Source organism: Dryas octopetala, chromosome 9, assembly GCF_963921425.1.
Source record: "Dryas octopetala chromosome 9, drDryOcto1.1, whole genome shotgun sequence".
In the NCBI taxonomy this organism is placed as follows: Eukaryota; Viridiplantae; Streptophyta; class Magnoliopsida; order Rosales; family Rosaceae; genus Dryas; species Dryas octopetala.
In genome coordinates this window covers 4,198,066-4,213,124 of record NC_141374.1, presented here as the reverse complement: position 1 = coordinate 4,213,124, position 15,059 = coordinate 4,198,066, and the positions used below count along the sequence as shown (strand labels likewise).

Here is a 15,059-nt window from a genome sequence, read left to right as displayed (position 1 = left end):
AATTCTTTTAATTTTTTCTAATATCTTAAATATAAATCTAAATAATAAATTATTTTATATCAACTCAAGTTTTTATTTAGTTGATATTGCTTTATAAATGCGCTGATACTAGTAGTTCTTAAAGCTTATTCAGACACATTTATATTCGGTTATCATAGATTATAAAAATAAATTTATAATGACCAACTTATCCTGTAAACATTATTGACTATCACATTTAAGTGTTGAAAGATATTACACAGATTAGTTAACTTATAGACTCAAGTACATCATTCACCTCATTTTTTTTTGTACATTAGCTACTTAGCTAGCCAAAGCCCCAAAAAGCCTACACAGGAATGGGAGCTGTAGCTACATTGATTCACCTCAGTTTTTTTGTTAGCTAATGATCTTTTTGTTATGAATTACAAGTTGACTTTGTACTCTACAAGTGTTTTGCTTTCAAATAACATGTTTTGTTTTGCCATGAAATAACACAGGGAAGTGAAGAGTGATGATTTCAGGCTTTTCAGTAGGAGCATCCAGACATGGATGCTAAATTTCACATAAAAAATTTAAAGCCGATGTGAAATATGCCACTTTCCCAAATCCATATACATTTTTTAAATGGATAAAGAAGGGTAAAGGGATGAAAAATCAAAATACCAATCCGAGATCAAAACAAATTTAGCCAAATTTGTACTATATTATCAACTTCATTATCAATACATGCCAAAAAAAACTTCATTATCAATATCTTTGCCACCGAACATATCACAAAGGTTGAAAGTCGGCAAGTTGGAGTAGCCAATTGAATCCATCAGTCCAAAGAGTTCTCGTGCAGTAGCACATACTCTCGGCTGCAAAAACAAAATTACAAGAATAATGTCAAAATATGCAACATAAATATTAATAGCATCACTATTCCTATGGCCAATCTTTCTCAGTTCTCCCAACTCAAGTAGGTCACCATGCGGCCCAATAAATAAAATTTGTAGTAGAAACCCGCTTTAGTACCAAAGTGTAACTACTGTTTTTATAAGCCAAATCATATGTAACTACTTTTACTCATAAAAACCAATCCTTACAGTAAACTAGAGCATCACAAAAGCGCATGTTGGATATTGATTAGTGACCTACCTACTGTTACCAAATCTGATTGTGTCTTTTTCCATAAGTTCATAATATCGTTGAGGTTCAATTGCAGAGTCCTGCAAAGGCGAAAGGAACTGTTAAACTGAATTCCTGCAAATACAACCAAATTTTAGCTTACTATACTACAAAACAGATGAAAAATTCATAATTAAAAGAACAAACAAGATATATATACATATATTATATATTTATATATCAATATGAGCCACTTACATTAATAAAAGTTTTATTTGTGCTTCCGAGGTCCATTATGTAAGGCCTATGACAGTGCACACAAGAAGTTAGATAAGAGATTTGAAATATTCACTATCCAGTTAGTGGAACTAACCACAAACGAACTTTGTCTTACCTTACTTGCTTTGATAATGTACCATCAGGTTGCTCCTTTTCTACTTGCCTGGCATGGCAGGAAAAAAAAAAAAAAATTAGCTTCTGACAGAGAATGCAAATGGCAAAAATAAAACTGCAAAATTATGGATATACCGGAATTGTATAACCGCATGTTGCTTGCTGCAGGATGGGTGATCTGTAGGAATGTCTGCCACCCTTCTTTCCCTCCCAAAAAGGTAACAGCTTTGACGATGTATGTAAAGGGGTTCTGTTAATCATACATACATCTTAGAACAGAAGCACAATTAAAGGAAACCTTTTTGATCATCATGAAAAGATTTCCAAAGACATGGACTCATAACACTCAACAGAGAAATTGAATATTGACATTATAAGGTGAATTGAGCATGCACATGAAGGAAAGATAACTGAACCTTTTGCGTGCTTACAAGATATGGAAAATCACCAAAAACTATGTCATCACAGAAACAAGATGGAAAAGCACGGTTGGGAGTGCTAACCACTATGCAATGATATGTTCACCTAAGTAGTGGAACTTGCCTGGGTCTAGAATTTCACTAGGCAACTAAATAATACACAAGTCAATAAAACTTCACCACATTTTTATGTTGGAGGAATAAGATGCATGACCATCAAGAGGAGCAGTAATCAAAATTTTATGGTTCCATATTTTCAAGGAAGAAAATGAGCAAAAGCTAAAAATGTAAAAACAAAATTTCCACAAGTACTAAACACACCAATTTACAACCATTTATTTATGTGCAAAAGATATAAACAAACAATATTTTTTATATGAAGAGAAACTCCAAAACAATCAAATATTTCTTAATTGTCCAATCTCCATTACTCTCACCATCGCATCCAAGCCGATCAATGATCAGAACTTGAAGGAGATGTCTCTATTAGGAGAAGAGGTTGGGAATAACAACAGGTTGCTAGTATCAACAATCAGTGTTATAGGGAGAGGTTAAGTGCGTGATAGAAGAAATGATATGGACACAAAAACGTTGTTACAAACCTATGGTCACTTAAACAAGAAATAAAAAGTGAGTCCTAAATGTGGATTGCAGCCAAGGTCTTACAAAAACCAATAAGAATCTTCAGTTATTAGCTCTCCAGCCTCTCAACTTTAAGAATTATGGGCACAATTTGCAAAAAGGCTTAGAACAAGGGACTTTATGGTTTAGGGTATTCTTGAAAAAAGCAACCACACTCAGCACTCAGCAGCTTCTTCGTAATCATTCACTTGAACTCTAAGTGTTTTACCATTAAAAAGAATATGTAGGTTGCATGAAAGGAAGCAACAACAAGAAGATAACTTCCAGAATTAAGATTCAAGACTTGCCATTCAAAACTTCACCACCCTTGAAAACATAAAGCCGCCATCTTACATCAGGTTTCCGCCCATCTGGAGGCTCGGTGAACAACAGTGTTATACCTGAAAAAATAGCAACCACTCTAAACAACCAGTATCCATTTTCTTTTTCTTTTTTACAAGAGAAACAAATAGAAATGCACAATCTTGACATTGTATATATACAAACTGTTGGAGGATTAAAAATATAGTAATACATGGTTTCCTAGTTTTTCAAGGGTGTGATCAAGTTTCCTAAATTAAGTGATATGGTTGTTCTTTAGTTTGTCATTGTGATTGGGGTTATAGTTGTACTTTTAAAAACCCTTTTAGGGTTATGATCAATGCATCTCATCCTCTCCCTATTATCTCAATATGGTATTAGAGCATCACCAGCCGTAGCTCAATTTCCCTGTTATTATATATACGTTGTCATATTGTTCGCCAAAGCCTTTTTGTTGTTCATGGTTTCTCCCTTGTTGCTTGGTATGATGTGATGCCTAAGTATTGATGTGGGCAATAGTATTTTTAATCATTCTTCAAGGGGAGCATCAAGACCCAAAAATTTAGAAATTTTGGCTCAAAATATGCCAAACCGATATGCTATCCATTTGAAGGGGATTTTAAGATTATTGAAGATGTTGAAGATCATAATTAAAAAAAAAAAAAAAAAACCAGGGCTTAAGGAGGCGTGGAACAATCATTCAAGGTGACACAATTTTATGTTTTGAAGTTCTTACTTATGTTTCTGAGTTATGTAACAAGCTGGGCATGAGTGTCATCTATGCTCCAACTAGAGGGTAAGTGTTGGAGAACAGAAGTATATTTTAATTAGGAGTTTCAGTTAATTAGAATATTTGGTTTCCATGTTTGTTTACGGTTCTGATGTAGTTTCCTAAATTAAGTGATTTGGTTGTCCTTTAGTTTCCTAAAGTGATTAGGTCTGTACTCTATTTAAACCCTTTTGAGGGTTCTGATTATTCCATCTCCTTCTCCCTATTTTCTCAACGCAAACATTGACAATAAACAATATTGAGATTTTTTTTATCAAAACTGAAAGACATGAAGATCTCACCTTTGACTCTATTGGTTTCGGCAGCAAGCTTTCCAGATAGCTCAAATGAAGGTTTTTGCTGCAAGCAGTAGTAAAAGGGACAAAAAGTAAGCACAACTGCAACCTTCCACCATTCGAACAGATGATTTGCACTGAAATGCTAATACTAGGAAATAAAAGCAGTAAGGATAAACAAGATCTATCACAGCTTCACCTGGTAACTGAGAATAATTTGGCATGAATAACTAAAAAGTAGATGATAATAGTTATGATGTCAAGAAAGAATGCCACACCATGCTACACATTACTTACCTTTTGCTTTGCTTCCAAGGCCTCCTCAGCAGCCTTCATCATAGCTACTGGATCATTCTCATCATTCCTGCCCAAGTAAGCAACCAACAGCCCATCAAAAGCTACATCAAGGCTCATCGAAATAAAAGCAGTGCATAGTCAGACATTGAAAAAATAATAAATAACAGAGCCCAAACTCCAAAGCATTATGTGAATCTAGATTAGTAAATTAACACGCATTTCTTGTTTGAAAGAAATGCACTACAGCAACTATGCGATTTCTTATTTGATTGTTCTTAGGTTCCTTTTTACAATATTGTTGTGAAACAACAATACATCAATATTCAAATGTTTATGATTTCTTATTTGATTAAGTTTATATTAATATATCATAGTTATTTATTCCTCTATTATACTATTATCAGCTGGACAAGGATTAACGGGGAGGGACAACACAAGCAAAATAAATTGGTCAAAAGAATTGTCGAATTTCAGTAAACAGGGTATACATACATCAAAAGCAATGAATTTCATTGAACAGAACTAAAAACTATACATGATAAGGAAACATTAATATGTAATGCAAAATATATACTATGTTTCCAGTTGCATTAGAAACCTATTTGAGGTTTTTGAGAAATTAAGAAAATTTGGTAAATATTGCTTACACTGACCTTTATCTCTTATTATTCACCAATTAAGAAAAATCGGAACGTTTTATTACTTTTATTACAGCATGAGGGTGTAACTCTGTTAAATGAGTAAGAACATACTGGTTCCACTGACCTTTATCTCTTCTCATTCACCAGAACTAATAAATAGAGTGACTAAATATATCAAAGTGTAATAACAGTCCAGAAGAAAAATAAATTTGAACGACAAATATATTTAATCAATTGTTCACCAAAGCTGTAAACAGTAATTTTAAAAGATCAACTCACCTATGCTCAGCTTCTCTTGAATTTGGCTCCTGAAAATATTTACCCATTGTTAGACACTTTAGATAACAATCAATGCAATTAGAAACAGAAACAACTTGTAAGCATCAGGAATCAAATTGTCCTAAACTGAATGCAAAAGTAATTAAATCCTTAAATAATTTATTTTGTGTTTTTCTTCATCCAAAGTCTTAAAAAATACTACCACTTCCACTGTTCCACATTAACTCCTTGGTGTGAGTTAAGCGGCAAGGAAATGAATAAGAAATCATAAAAAAATTACAATACTACCCAAACAACTATTGAAAGCAATAAATATCTTCGGAGTTTTCACAAAGAAAAAGATATTTGAAATGAAAGTTATGAAAAATAAATCTCTGCAAGACAGCTTTTGCCAATCTAAATAATATGAAAAACCACTTGACTGCATTCATCAGTCAAATTTAAGAATCAATAATTTTCAGTGACAGAATAAAGTTATTGGGGGTGAGGCATTTGAAGGAGTGGATATCACCAGACACCTCATCACGAGCTCTGGTATCGGCAGCTGGTTGAGGTGAATGAGATCTATGTCTGTTCTTGTTATGCCGATCCAATGGAGAGGTAGACCGCCCATGCCTTGATCTTGAAGACCTATGATCAGTACCGTTTTTCCCCGACCTTCTCTCCATTCTCTCACTCTCAGCTTCCCTATCGGGACTCTTTTCCCTTTGCGTACTTCTATCACTCCCTCTGCCATGACTCCTTTCGCGGTCCTTCTCAATTACTCTCTCCTCGTATCTGGTATCACCACCAGGTTGAGGTGAGTGAGATCTATGCCTACTCCTGCGTTGCCGATCTGATGGAGAAGTACCATGTCTTGATCTTGAAGATTTACCATCAGTATCATCTCTTCCTGCCCGTCTCTCCTTCCTATCACTCCCAACATCTCTCTCTGAACCCCCTTCCTTCTGTAAATCCCTATCCCCCCTATCACTATTCCTTTCATGTCCTCTTCCAGTCTCTTTTCCAGCTTGAGCTTTTCTCAACCGTTTTGTCCGGGGAGAAGGAGAGCGAGGAAGAGGAGAGGGGGACCTTGCATGCTTTGGAGACTTAGGGTGACTCGAAGGTTTCTCTCTAGGCAGAGAACTATCTCTGTGGGACTTCCTATGTCGAGTAGGTGATCTTTCTGTTCTTGATGGACTCTTCCTAGGTGGGCTCCTCCTATGGGGAGCAACTGGGGATTCTGAATGATTTGTCAGGTTACGCCCCATCAATGAACTCGCAAATGCACGAGTGGACTTCTCCTAGAAAAGAAAAATTGAGAAACAAACTAGAAGTTAGAACTTCAAAGACTACCCGGAAAATACTTGTCTAAAACCTAAAAACTATAATGTGATAAATTCGAATAAAACAACAAAGAACACATAAAGCTCAATGTGGTGCACTGAATTCAGCATATCACCAATTGTTTGTTAATGGAAAAGCTAAATAAAGAAAATTCAACCATAATGACATTTTATATGTTGGGTGAAAAAAATAAAAAATCCGAAGAGCTCATCAACAAAGCCATCTACAAGGTTTACCAAGACATCAAATTGACCAGCTCACTGAAGCATCAACTAAATTCATATCAAGGCTTTACTTTCATACTGGACTGAAAGCTAACAATGCAATATCGCACTTCACACTATAAGTTTGTTAGGAGACCAATAAATTCTCTCCAAATTTAAGTTATACTCACACAGACACACACAAATAGCAAGAAGAAAACGTGAATGTATAGCTGAAAACCCTAAGCTCTGTTGGTTCCATGAATTTCAAAACCCAATTGTTCTTTAAGCTGATGGTAAGAACCAAATCTACTTACCCCGAGACAGAGTCCTCTGCTTTCACCCTCAACGGCAATGGCGACCTTGAAGCTTCTCAAAGTCCGATTCCTCTCTCTGCCTGAACTATGGAGCACGAATTAGGGGTGGGCGCGGTGCGGTTTGACTCACTTTTCCCCCGGAACCATGCGCCGCGCCGGACATTAATACACGGTGCGGTTCGGTGCTTAAAACCGTGAAAGAAATAAAAAAACCAAACCAAACCAGACCATTCAAGGTGCGGTGCGGTTCCCCACCACGGTTATGGGCCTAATGGGCTATTATTCACTCATCTTGCTTCTGATGTTGGGGGTCCATCCCTCCTAAACCCTAAATGCAGTAAATAAGAGAAGGCAATGAACAAATCTAAATGATGCACAAATGCACAATATATAAACAAATCTGAATGATGCACAATATATAAACAAATCTGAGAGATGCACAAGTACAACATATAAACAAATCTGAAAGATGCACAACATATAAACAAATCAATTCAGTTCCTTAAAACAAATCAATTCAGTTCCTAAGTTACTTTCTTTTAGCAAATTAAGGTAATCTACAGTGCAAATTGATTAAATTCACTATCTTGTAACAAATCAATTCAGTTCCTAAGTCACTTTCTTTTATCAATTACACAAAAATCCTAATTGATTGAATTTCGAAACTTACAAAAATTACACAAAAATCCCCAAATTTGATTCTTTGAATTCGAAACCCTAGTTTCACTGTTTTAGAGTGAGAGACAGAGATGAGAGACGAGACTTCATAGTGAGAGAGATGACATACATACCTGTTCAGATTAGAAGCTGCGAGCCTGCGACCCTGTGACCCTGCAACCTTTGAGTCTTCGACAGAGATGAGAGGCGAGAGGCGAGAGGCGAGAGAGTGAGAGAGATGACTGAGAGCTGCAATTACACAAAAATCCCCAAATTAGAATTCGAAACCCTAGTTTGAAATTCGAAACCCTAGTGACAGATGAGAGACAGAGATGAGAGGGTGAAGTATGAGAGACGAGAGAATGAGAGATGAGACATTGAGACTTAGAGTGAGAGTGAGAGACAATGAGACATACCTGTTCAGTTGTGATTTGCGAAGCCTGCGATGTGCGACCTTCTAGTCTTCGACAGAGATGAGAGGCGAGAGAGTGAAAGAGATGACTGAGAGCTGCAATAATTGCAGTGCAATTACACAAAAATCCCCAAATTAGAATTCGAAACCCTAGTGACAGATGAGAGACAGAGATGAGAGGGTAAAGTCTGAGAGACGAGAGAAAGAGAGATGAGACATTGAGACTTGAGAGTGAGAGACAATGAGACATACCTGTTCAGTTGCGATTTGCGAAGCCTGCGACGGTGTGACCTTCTAGTCTTCGACAGAGATGGCGAGAGAGTGAGAGAGAGGCCAGCGCGAGAGAGCTGAGTGAGTCGAGTGAGTCGGTGACTGAGAGCTCAGAGTCAGACTGAGAGAGATGAGTCAGACTGAGACTGAAAGAGAGAGGGCGGCGCGAGATTGGGGTTTGGTTTATGTTCTAGACTTTGGGTCCGTTTGGTATCATTTTCAAATGCTAATTTTCATTTTCAAAAAATGAAAATAACAGAAAATGTGTTTGGTGGCCCATTTTACTAAATAATTGAAAATGTTTTCTGAAAACATTTTCAACTTTTACACTATAAGTCACAAAACGTCAAAATGACGTTTTCTATTTTTCCTATACTATCTTCTTCTTCCTCCTCTCCCACAAACCCCCCCTCCCCTACTATCTTCTTCTTCGTCCCTCTCTCTCTCGCATAGCTCCCTCCCCTCTCCTCCTCAACCCCAACCCAGCGAAACCCAACCCCCATCGCCGCCCCGACCCCAAGCTTGACCGCCGGTCACTCTCTCTCTGCCTCACTCTCTTTCCCCGTCCCTCTCCTCTCTCTCACTTTGCCACTAGCACCACCGAAACCTCCCCTCCTCAACCCCAGCCCCAACCTCGAAACCCAACCCATCCAATGAAAGAAAGCCAACCCCTCACTATCTCTCCTCACCCCTCTCCTATTTCTCTGCCGCCCAGACCCCAGCCCATTGAAGAAGCCAGCCGGAGTTCAAAAAGTCACTTGGCAAGGAACATGTCCATTGGATAGAAACCTTGATTCAAAGGTCTCAAGATCTTATTTTTGATGTGCCTCTGTGTGTGGGTATTTGGGAAGATGAAGAATAGGGGGAGAGAAAAAGAGGAGGCCTGAAAAATGCAGTTACCAAACACAATCTCTCATTTTCATTTTCTCATTTTCTGTAAATTCATTTTCTCATTTTTATTTTGCAAAAATGTTTTACAAAAATACTTTTAGAAAATGATACCAAACGAGTTAGGTTTGTAAATTAAGTTTTTTATTTTGGGAAAAATTTAGACACATTTATGACTGTTTCATTTCAGGACATTAATTTTGATTCGTGTTAATAAAAGACACATACTTTTATTTTGTGTCAATTAAGGACCCTGTTTTATCTCAACTTTGGCTCAACATTGAACCCATCAAAACTCTACCAAATTTAGCAAACTTATAATTGGTTTAAAGCTATGCATCTTCTCTTTACAACCATATAAAAATCACATAAATCGGACATCTACGACTCCAAATAATTGGCCCAAAAGTAGAGTACCCGAAACTATCCAATCGGACCTCTGGAAAAAAATTTGGAAAATCAAATAATTTCGGGTACCCTACTTTAGGGCCGATTATCTGGAGTTGTAGAGATCTGATTTGGGTAATCTTTATATGGTTGTAAAGAGGAGATGCATATCTTTAAACCCAGTATAATTTTTCTAAATTTGGTGGAGTTTTGATGAGTCAAACATCGGACTAAAGTTGAGATAAAAACTGAAAAAAAAACATGGTCCTTAATTAACACAAAATGAAAGTATGTGTCCTTCATTAAAACAAAGCAAAATTAATATCCTGAAATGAAACAACCATCAAAGTATGTGTCCTGTTTGTAAATTTTTTCCTTTTTATTTTTGGGGTTTTGAACTTTAGATTGGGTTTCGTTTGAGCTTTCTTCTTTTTATTACATTTACATATGTTTTAATGATTTATAAAAATTATAAAACATGTGTTTTGGGGTTTGGTAAGATTGAGGTTTCATCTTTTTATTATATTTACATATATTTTAATGGTTTATAAAAATTATAAAATATATATTTTGGGGTTTGGTAAGATTGGGGTTTCGTTTGGAATTTAGTCTTTTTATTACATTTATATATGTTTTATTGTTTTAATATTTTATAATTTATATAAAACATATTTTTTTGGATTTGGCCATCTTGGGGTTTCATTTGGGGTTTGGTCTTTTTATTACATTTACATATGTTTTAAATTTTTTAATATTTATAATTTATATAAAACATACTTTTTTGGGTTTGGCCATATTGGGTTTCGTTTGGGATTTGGTATTTTTATTACATTTACATATGTTTTAAATTTTTTTATGTTTTATAATTTATATAAAACATATGTTTTGAGGTTTGAGCAATTGGGTTTGTTTTGGGGTTTGGGACTTTGGGGTTTGGTTGGGCAAACTAGTTTATATAACTAGACTATATAGAGTATATAGAATATATAAAATTTTAAACTTTATGGTTTAAGGTTTAGAGAATGAGAGATGAGTTGCAACCAAACTCTATACCATAAGTTTTAAATTCTTATACCATAAACCCTAATATCCTATAGGACCTATACTATATCCTAAACCTTATACCATAAATTTTAAATCTTATACCTTATTACCTTATATGGCATATACCCTATACACTTATATAGTATATAACTATATATATTATACCCTAGAACTATATAGAGTATAAATTATAAATAATATACTAATTTTTTTTATATAGAATATAAAGAATATACTAATTTTATTATATAGGGTAATGGGTATAACTAAATTATATACTAAAACATTATTAATTTATTATTATATTATATATCTAGAAAATAGGTCATAGGGTTATATAAAATATATTTTAGGGTCTAAACCCTAAAATATAGTTAGGTTAATATTAATTTTAATATTTTTTTTAGGGTTTAGAGTCTAAAGTGTATAAAAATGTGTACAAAAAGTGTATAAAAAGTATATAAAAATGGCATAAATATATATAAAAAAATATATAAAATGGTGTATATGTGTATAAAAATATATATTTTTTGCAAGTATGCGGTGCGGTTCGGTTCGGTGCGGTTAAATAAGGTGTAGAACCGGAACCGAAACTGGAGAGAACCGGTGCGGTTCGGTTTTTTTTACGGTGTTGACTTTTTTTGGTCAACGTGGTTTTTTTGGCGGTGCAGTTTGGCCGGTTTTGGCGGTACACGGTTAAAATGCCCACTCCTACATTTTGCATTACATATTAATGTTTCCTTATCATGTATAGTTTTTAGTTCTATTCAATGAAATTCATTGCTTTTGATGTATGTATACCCTGTTTACTGAAATTCGACAATTCTTTTGACCAATTTATTTTGCTTGTGTTGTCCTTCCCCGTTAATCCTTGTCCAGCTGATAATAGTATAATAGAGGAATAAATAACTATGATATATTAATATAAACTTAATCAAATAAGAAATCGTAAACATTTGAATATTGATGTATTGTTGTTTCACAACAATATTTGATGTATTGTTGTTTCACAAATAAGTTGTATGTTTATTAATCTACTTAACCCTTTTTTTTAATTTTTATTTGAACGGTAACAAATAAATTATATCTACAAATAAGTTGTTTTATATTTATTTATCTAATTAACCCAAATTTTTAAAAAAATTTAGTCAATTTTATTTTTAATTTGAAATAGAACAAATGAATAAATTAAGTTCACTAATATGTCATATTTTTATTTATCTATTTAACCAAAAATTTGCATTTTTTTTATTTCTCCTATTATTTTTATTTTTAACGTTGATACATGAACACTAACATAATACTAACATTTTTCATATATACTACCCTAATAATTGTATGTTAGCTAAATAATTAATATTTTTCATACTACCCTAATAATATATTAACACTAACATACAATGCAAAAAATGAACACAAATCTAACATATACATATATATCAATTAAATCAAGCATATATAATTTTTAACATATCTAACATATATTAACATATTTCAACACATCAACATATAAAAACATATAAAAAAAAATATCCAAGCTAGTCATAGAAAAACCTTGTTGCAAAATCAAAATCACCACTCAAATCTTGCTGCACCAAAAGGTTAATTGGCCTGCAAAAAAAAAAAAAAACACAAACAATCAAATATATAACAATAATGAAAATACAAAAATTAAATATAATCTAGCATATACAAAAATCAAATTCGGCATACCCCCAAAGAATTCAAGAATGAAGTGGATCTTGGCCCATGAGATAAAAAATTGGAGAAGATTTAGATATACCTAACAAATTATAAAACAAAATAAGAAAAAACTTAACAAAATATGAAAAAAAAAAAAATAAGAGAGAGATTACCGGAGCTTGGTGGCGAGCGTGGTGGTGGCAGCGATGAGGAGGAAGAAGAAAGAAGAAAGATGGAGAAAGAGCAAGAAGAAAGAAGGAGGAAAAAGAAAGAAGTGGCGTGAGGAAGAAGAGAAGGAGGAAGAAGCGGCGCGAGGAAGAAGAGAAAAGGAAGGAGAAGAAGAAAAAGGGTGCAAACTAGGTTAAGTACTCAATCCTGGCATTGATCAATCCTGGCGGACCAATCCGCTAAGTGTAAGTGAGAGAAAAACTCTCGCGCCTCACTCAATCCTGGCGGTTTATGTCTGCCAAGAGTAAGTGAGAGAAAAACTCTCGCACCTCACTCAATCCTGGCGGAATAGACCGTCAGGAGTTAGCAATCCTGGTGGTCTAATCCGCTAGGATTGAGTTCGCGTGAGAATTTTCCCGCTCACTCAATCCGCCAGGATTGCTAACTCCTAGCGGTCTATTCCGCCAGTATTGATCAATCTTGGCGATCTAATCCGTTAGGATTGAGTGAGGCGCGAGAGTTTTTCTCTCACTTACTCTTGGCAGATTGGTCCGCCAGGATTAATCAATGCTGGCGGAATAGACCGTCAGGATTTATCAATCCTGGCGGATAATAACTTCTGCCAGGAATTCTTAAGTATTCGTGATAGACAACTCTAATCCGCTAACATTGTCCGCCAACAATGGACATTTTTGTAGTAGTGGCACAGGATGGGATGGAACAGGATGAACCTCATCCCATCCCATCCCAAAGTTTTTGACCGGTATCGGTATCGGGATGGGATGACCATTTCAGAAATGGTCTCATGTCATCTCATCCCATATCCATACGAGACGAAACGGGATGGTATGAGATGGTGCCAACCTTTTAAATTTTTTTTTTGTCAAAATAACATATAACCACTTTTTTTTTTTTTTTTTTTTTTCAGTCAACACTCAAATTTAACAACTTAGAATTTCCAGAATATATGCAGATCAAATGTAATTCAAAGTTCAATCCTAACAAATAGAAATATAGAATGCCCAAATTCATAATATATGTATTGGGGTTTCAATTGAGGTTTCAAACTTTCAATTAAAGTTACTATAGTATATGTTATATGTTTATATTATATACTTATATATGTTACATATATAAATCATAGTATTATACTATCATATAGTATATGTTATATGTTATATAGTATATACTTAAATATATACTATATGTCATATAATATATGTTACATATATAAATCATAGTATTATACTATCATATAATATATGTTATATGTTATATGATATGTTATATAGTATATGTTATATGTTATGTGTTATATGTTATAAACTATAAATTATATAAAATATAAACTATAAACTAATATTTTTAAACTTTTTTGCAATGATAATATTTAAATAGAGATCTAAAATAATATCTTAAAGTCCCAAGGAATGATATAATTTTTGTTCACACTTAATAAAAAAAAATAAAAAATTAAATTAAATATTTTCAGTACGATATAGGATGGTATGAGATTGAGATGTTGAAACCACTCTCATCCCATTGATGATTAGTACAGTACAGATTCGGTATGAGATATTGGTCGGTATCCTTGACACGGAACAGAATGGAATCAGTATGATTTTTGGTATACGGTATTGGTGCCCAGCCCTACATGACATCATGGGTGAAAATTTACTCTTTTCACAAATAATAAACAAGATCTATAATTTTGATAAACTAAAACATGGCAAATAAACTAAAAATTAACTAGAAAATGTGACATGGTGGTGCTTCCCCCTTATCTTGGTAAAAGAGCTTAGTGACCACCCATGGTCTTCATAACATAAAAATGAATTGCAAGAAATAAGAGGGCATTAATTTAAATGAGCAAGAAAAGAAAAATAAAACTTAAATTAAATAAACTAGAGTAAAGAATTACATAAATTAAAATGCATAAAAGAAAATAACTCTCATAACTCTCCATAAATTCCAGCCCCATAGGGCTGGAAATTCCTCACTAAGCTACCTCTGTGCAGCTAAAAGAAGAAGCAAAAGAGCAGGAATAGATCCTTAAAAGATGGCTGAATGTTTCTTTATATAGAGGCTGCCTTCAGCATTGTTTTAGGGCTTAGAGGGACATGTGGCGCATGAATAGAGGCTAAGAGGAGAGAGAGGCACACACGGAAAGAGAGGCTGGCAGCAGGGCTGGAGGCAGCTATAGCAATGCCACATGTCGCGCTTGTATTCACTAAGAGGGTGATTAATCAAGTGAAGCTGCAGGCGTGGCCGGCTTGTGGGCGCGTGGGACAGAGATTAACACCTGGGGAAGCGCGCAGAAGAAGGAAGGTTGCTTCCCAGCTATTGTGACCGTTCGCCTCCCGCGGGTTGGGCCAGGCTGCTGGGCTTCTTTTCTTTTCTTCTTTCTACTTGCTGTCTTCTTTTGGGCTGGACTTCCATCATTCTCTTCTTTTTATTTTGTTTTGGACTTTTGTTTTCCTTTTCTTCAATTAAGCCTAGAATAAATAATAATAAAAAGTCATAAAGCTAATTTAATCAAGATAAAATAAATAAAACATAATAAAATCTAAGAAATAAAA

General features: G+C 34.6%; 1 protein-coding gene across 5 annotated transcripts; it reads right to left on the bottom strand.

The window, feature by feature from the left end:
* Window positions 1-492: 492 nt before the first annotated feature.
* LOC147273261 (FHA domain-containing protein DDL-like) lies at window positions 493-8,500 on the bottom strand. 5 transcript variants are annotated; one of them, XM_086227784.1, is made up of 14 exons: window positions 8,293-8,500; window positions 8,045-8,136; window positions 7,763-7,877; window positions 6,972-7,299; window positions 5,644-6,408; window positions 5,126-5,154; window positions 4,206-4,272; window positions 3,915-3,972; window positions 2,831-2,923; window positions 1,618-1,732; window positions 1,484-1,531; window positions 1,348-1,393; window positions 1,120-1,190; window positions 495-839 (listed from the first exon to the last, which is right to left on the bottom strand). In XM_086227784.1, the coding sequence occupies exons 5-14, from the start codon at window positions 6,373-6,375 to the stop codon at window positions 800-802; spliced, it is 1,299 nt and encodes a 432-aa protein (XP_086083910.1). In that variant the 5' UTR covers window positions 6,376-6,408; window positions 6,972-7,299; window positions 7,763-7,877; window positions 8,045-8,136; window positions 8,293-8,500; the 3' UTR covers window positions 495-799. The 5 variants fall into 5 exon arrangements, with proteins under 5 accessions (XP_086083913.1, XP_086083912.1, XP_086083910.1 ...); XM_086227787.1 differs by lacking the exon at window positions 1,348-1,393 and having other exon boundaries at window positions 493-839; window positions 1,489-1,531; XM_086227786.1 differs by lacking the exon at window positions 6,972-7,299 and having other exon boundaries at window positions 494-839.
* Between the last annotated feature and the right edge of the window lie 6,559 nt (window positions 8,501-15,059).

Bases quoted from the DNA above. Each gene is read 5' to 3' on its own strand.
- LOC147273261 (XM_086227786.1), bottom strand. From the start codon at position 6,375: ATGGGGCGTAACCTGACAAATCATTCAGAATCCCCAGTTGCTCCCCAT. The intron at 5,155-5,643 runs GTGTCTGGTGAT...AAATATTTTCAG, and splicing joins ATACCAGAGCTCGTGATGAG to GAGCCAAATTCAAGAGAAGC. The intron at 1,532-1,617 runs GTATATCCATAA...CTGCCATGCCAG, and splicing joins CATGCGGTTATACAATTCCG to GCAAGTAGAAAAGGAGCAAC.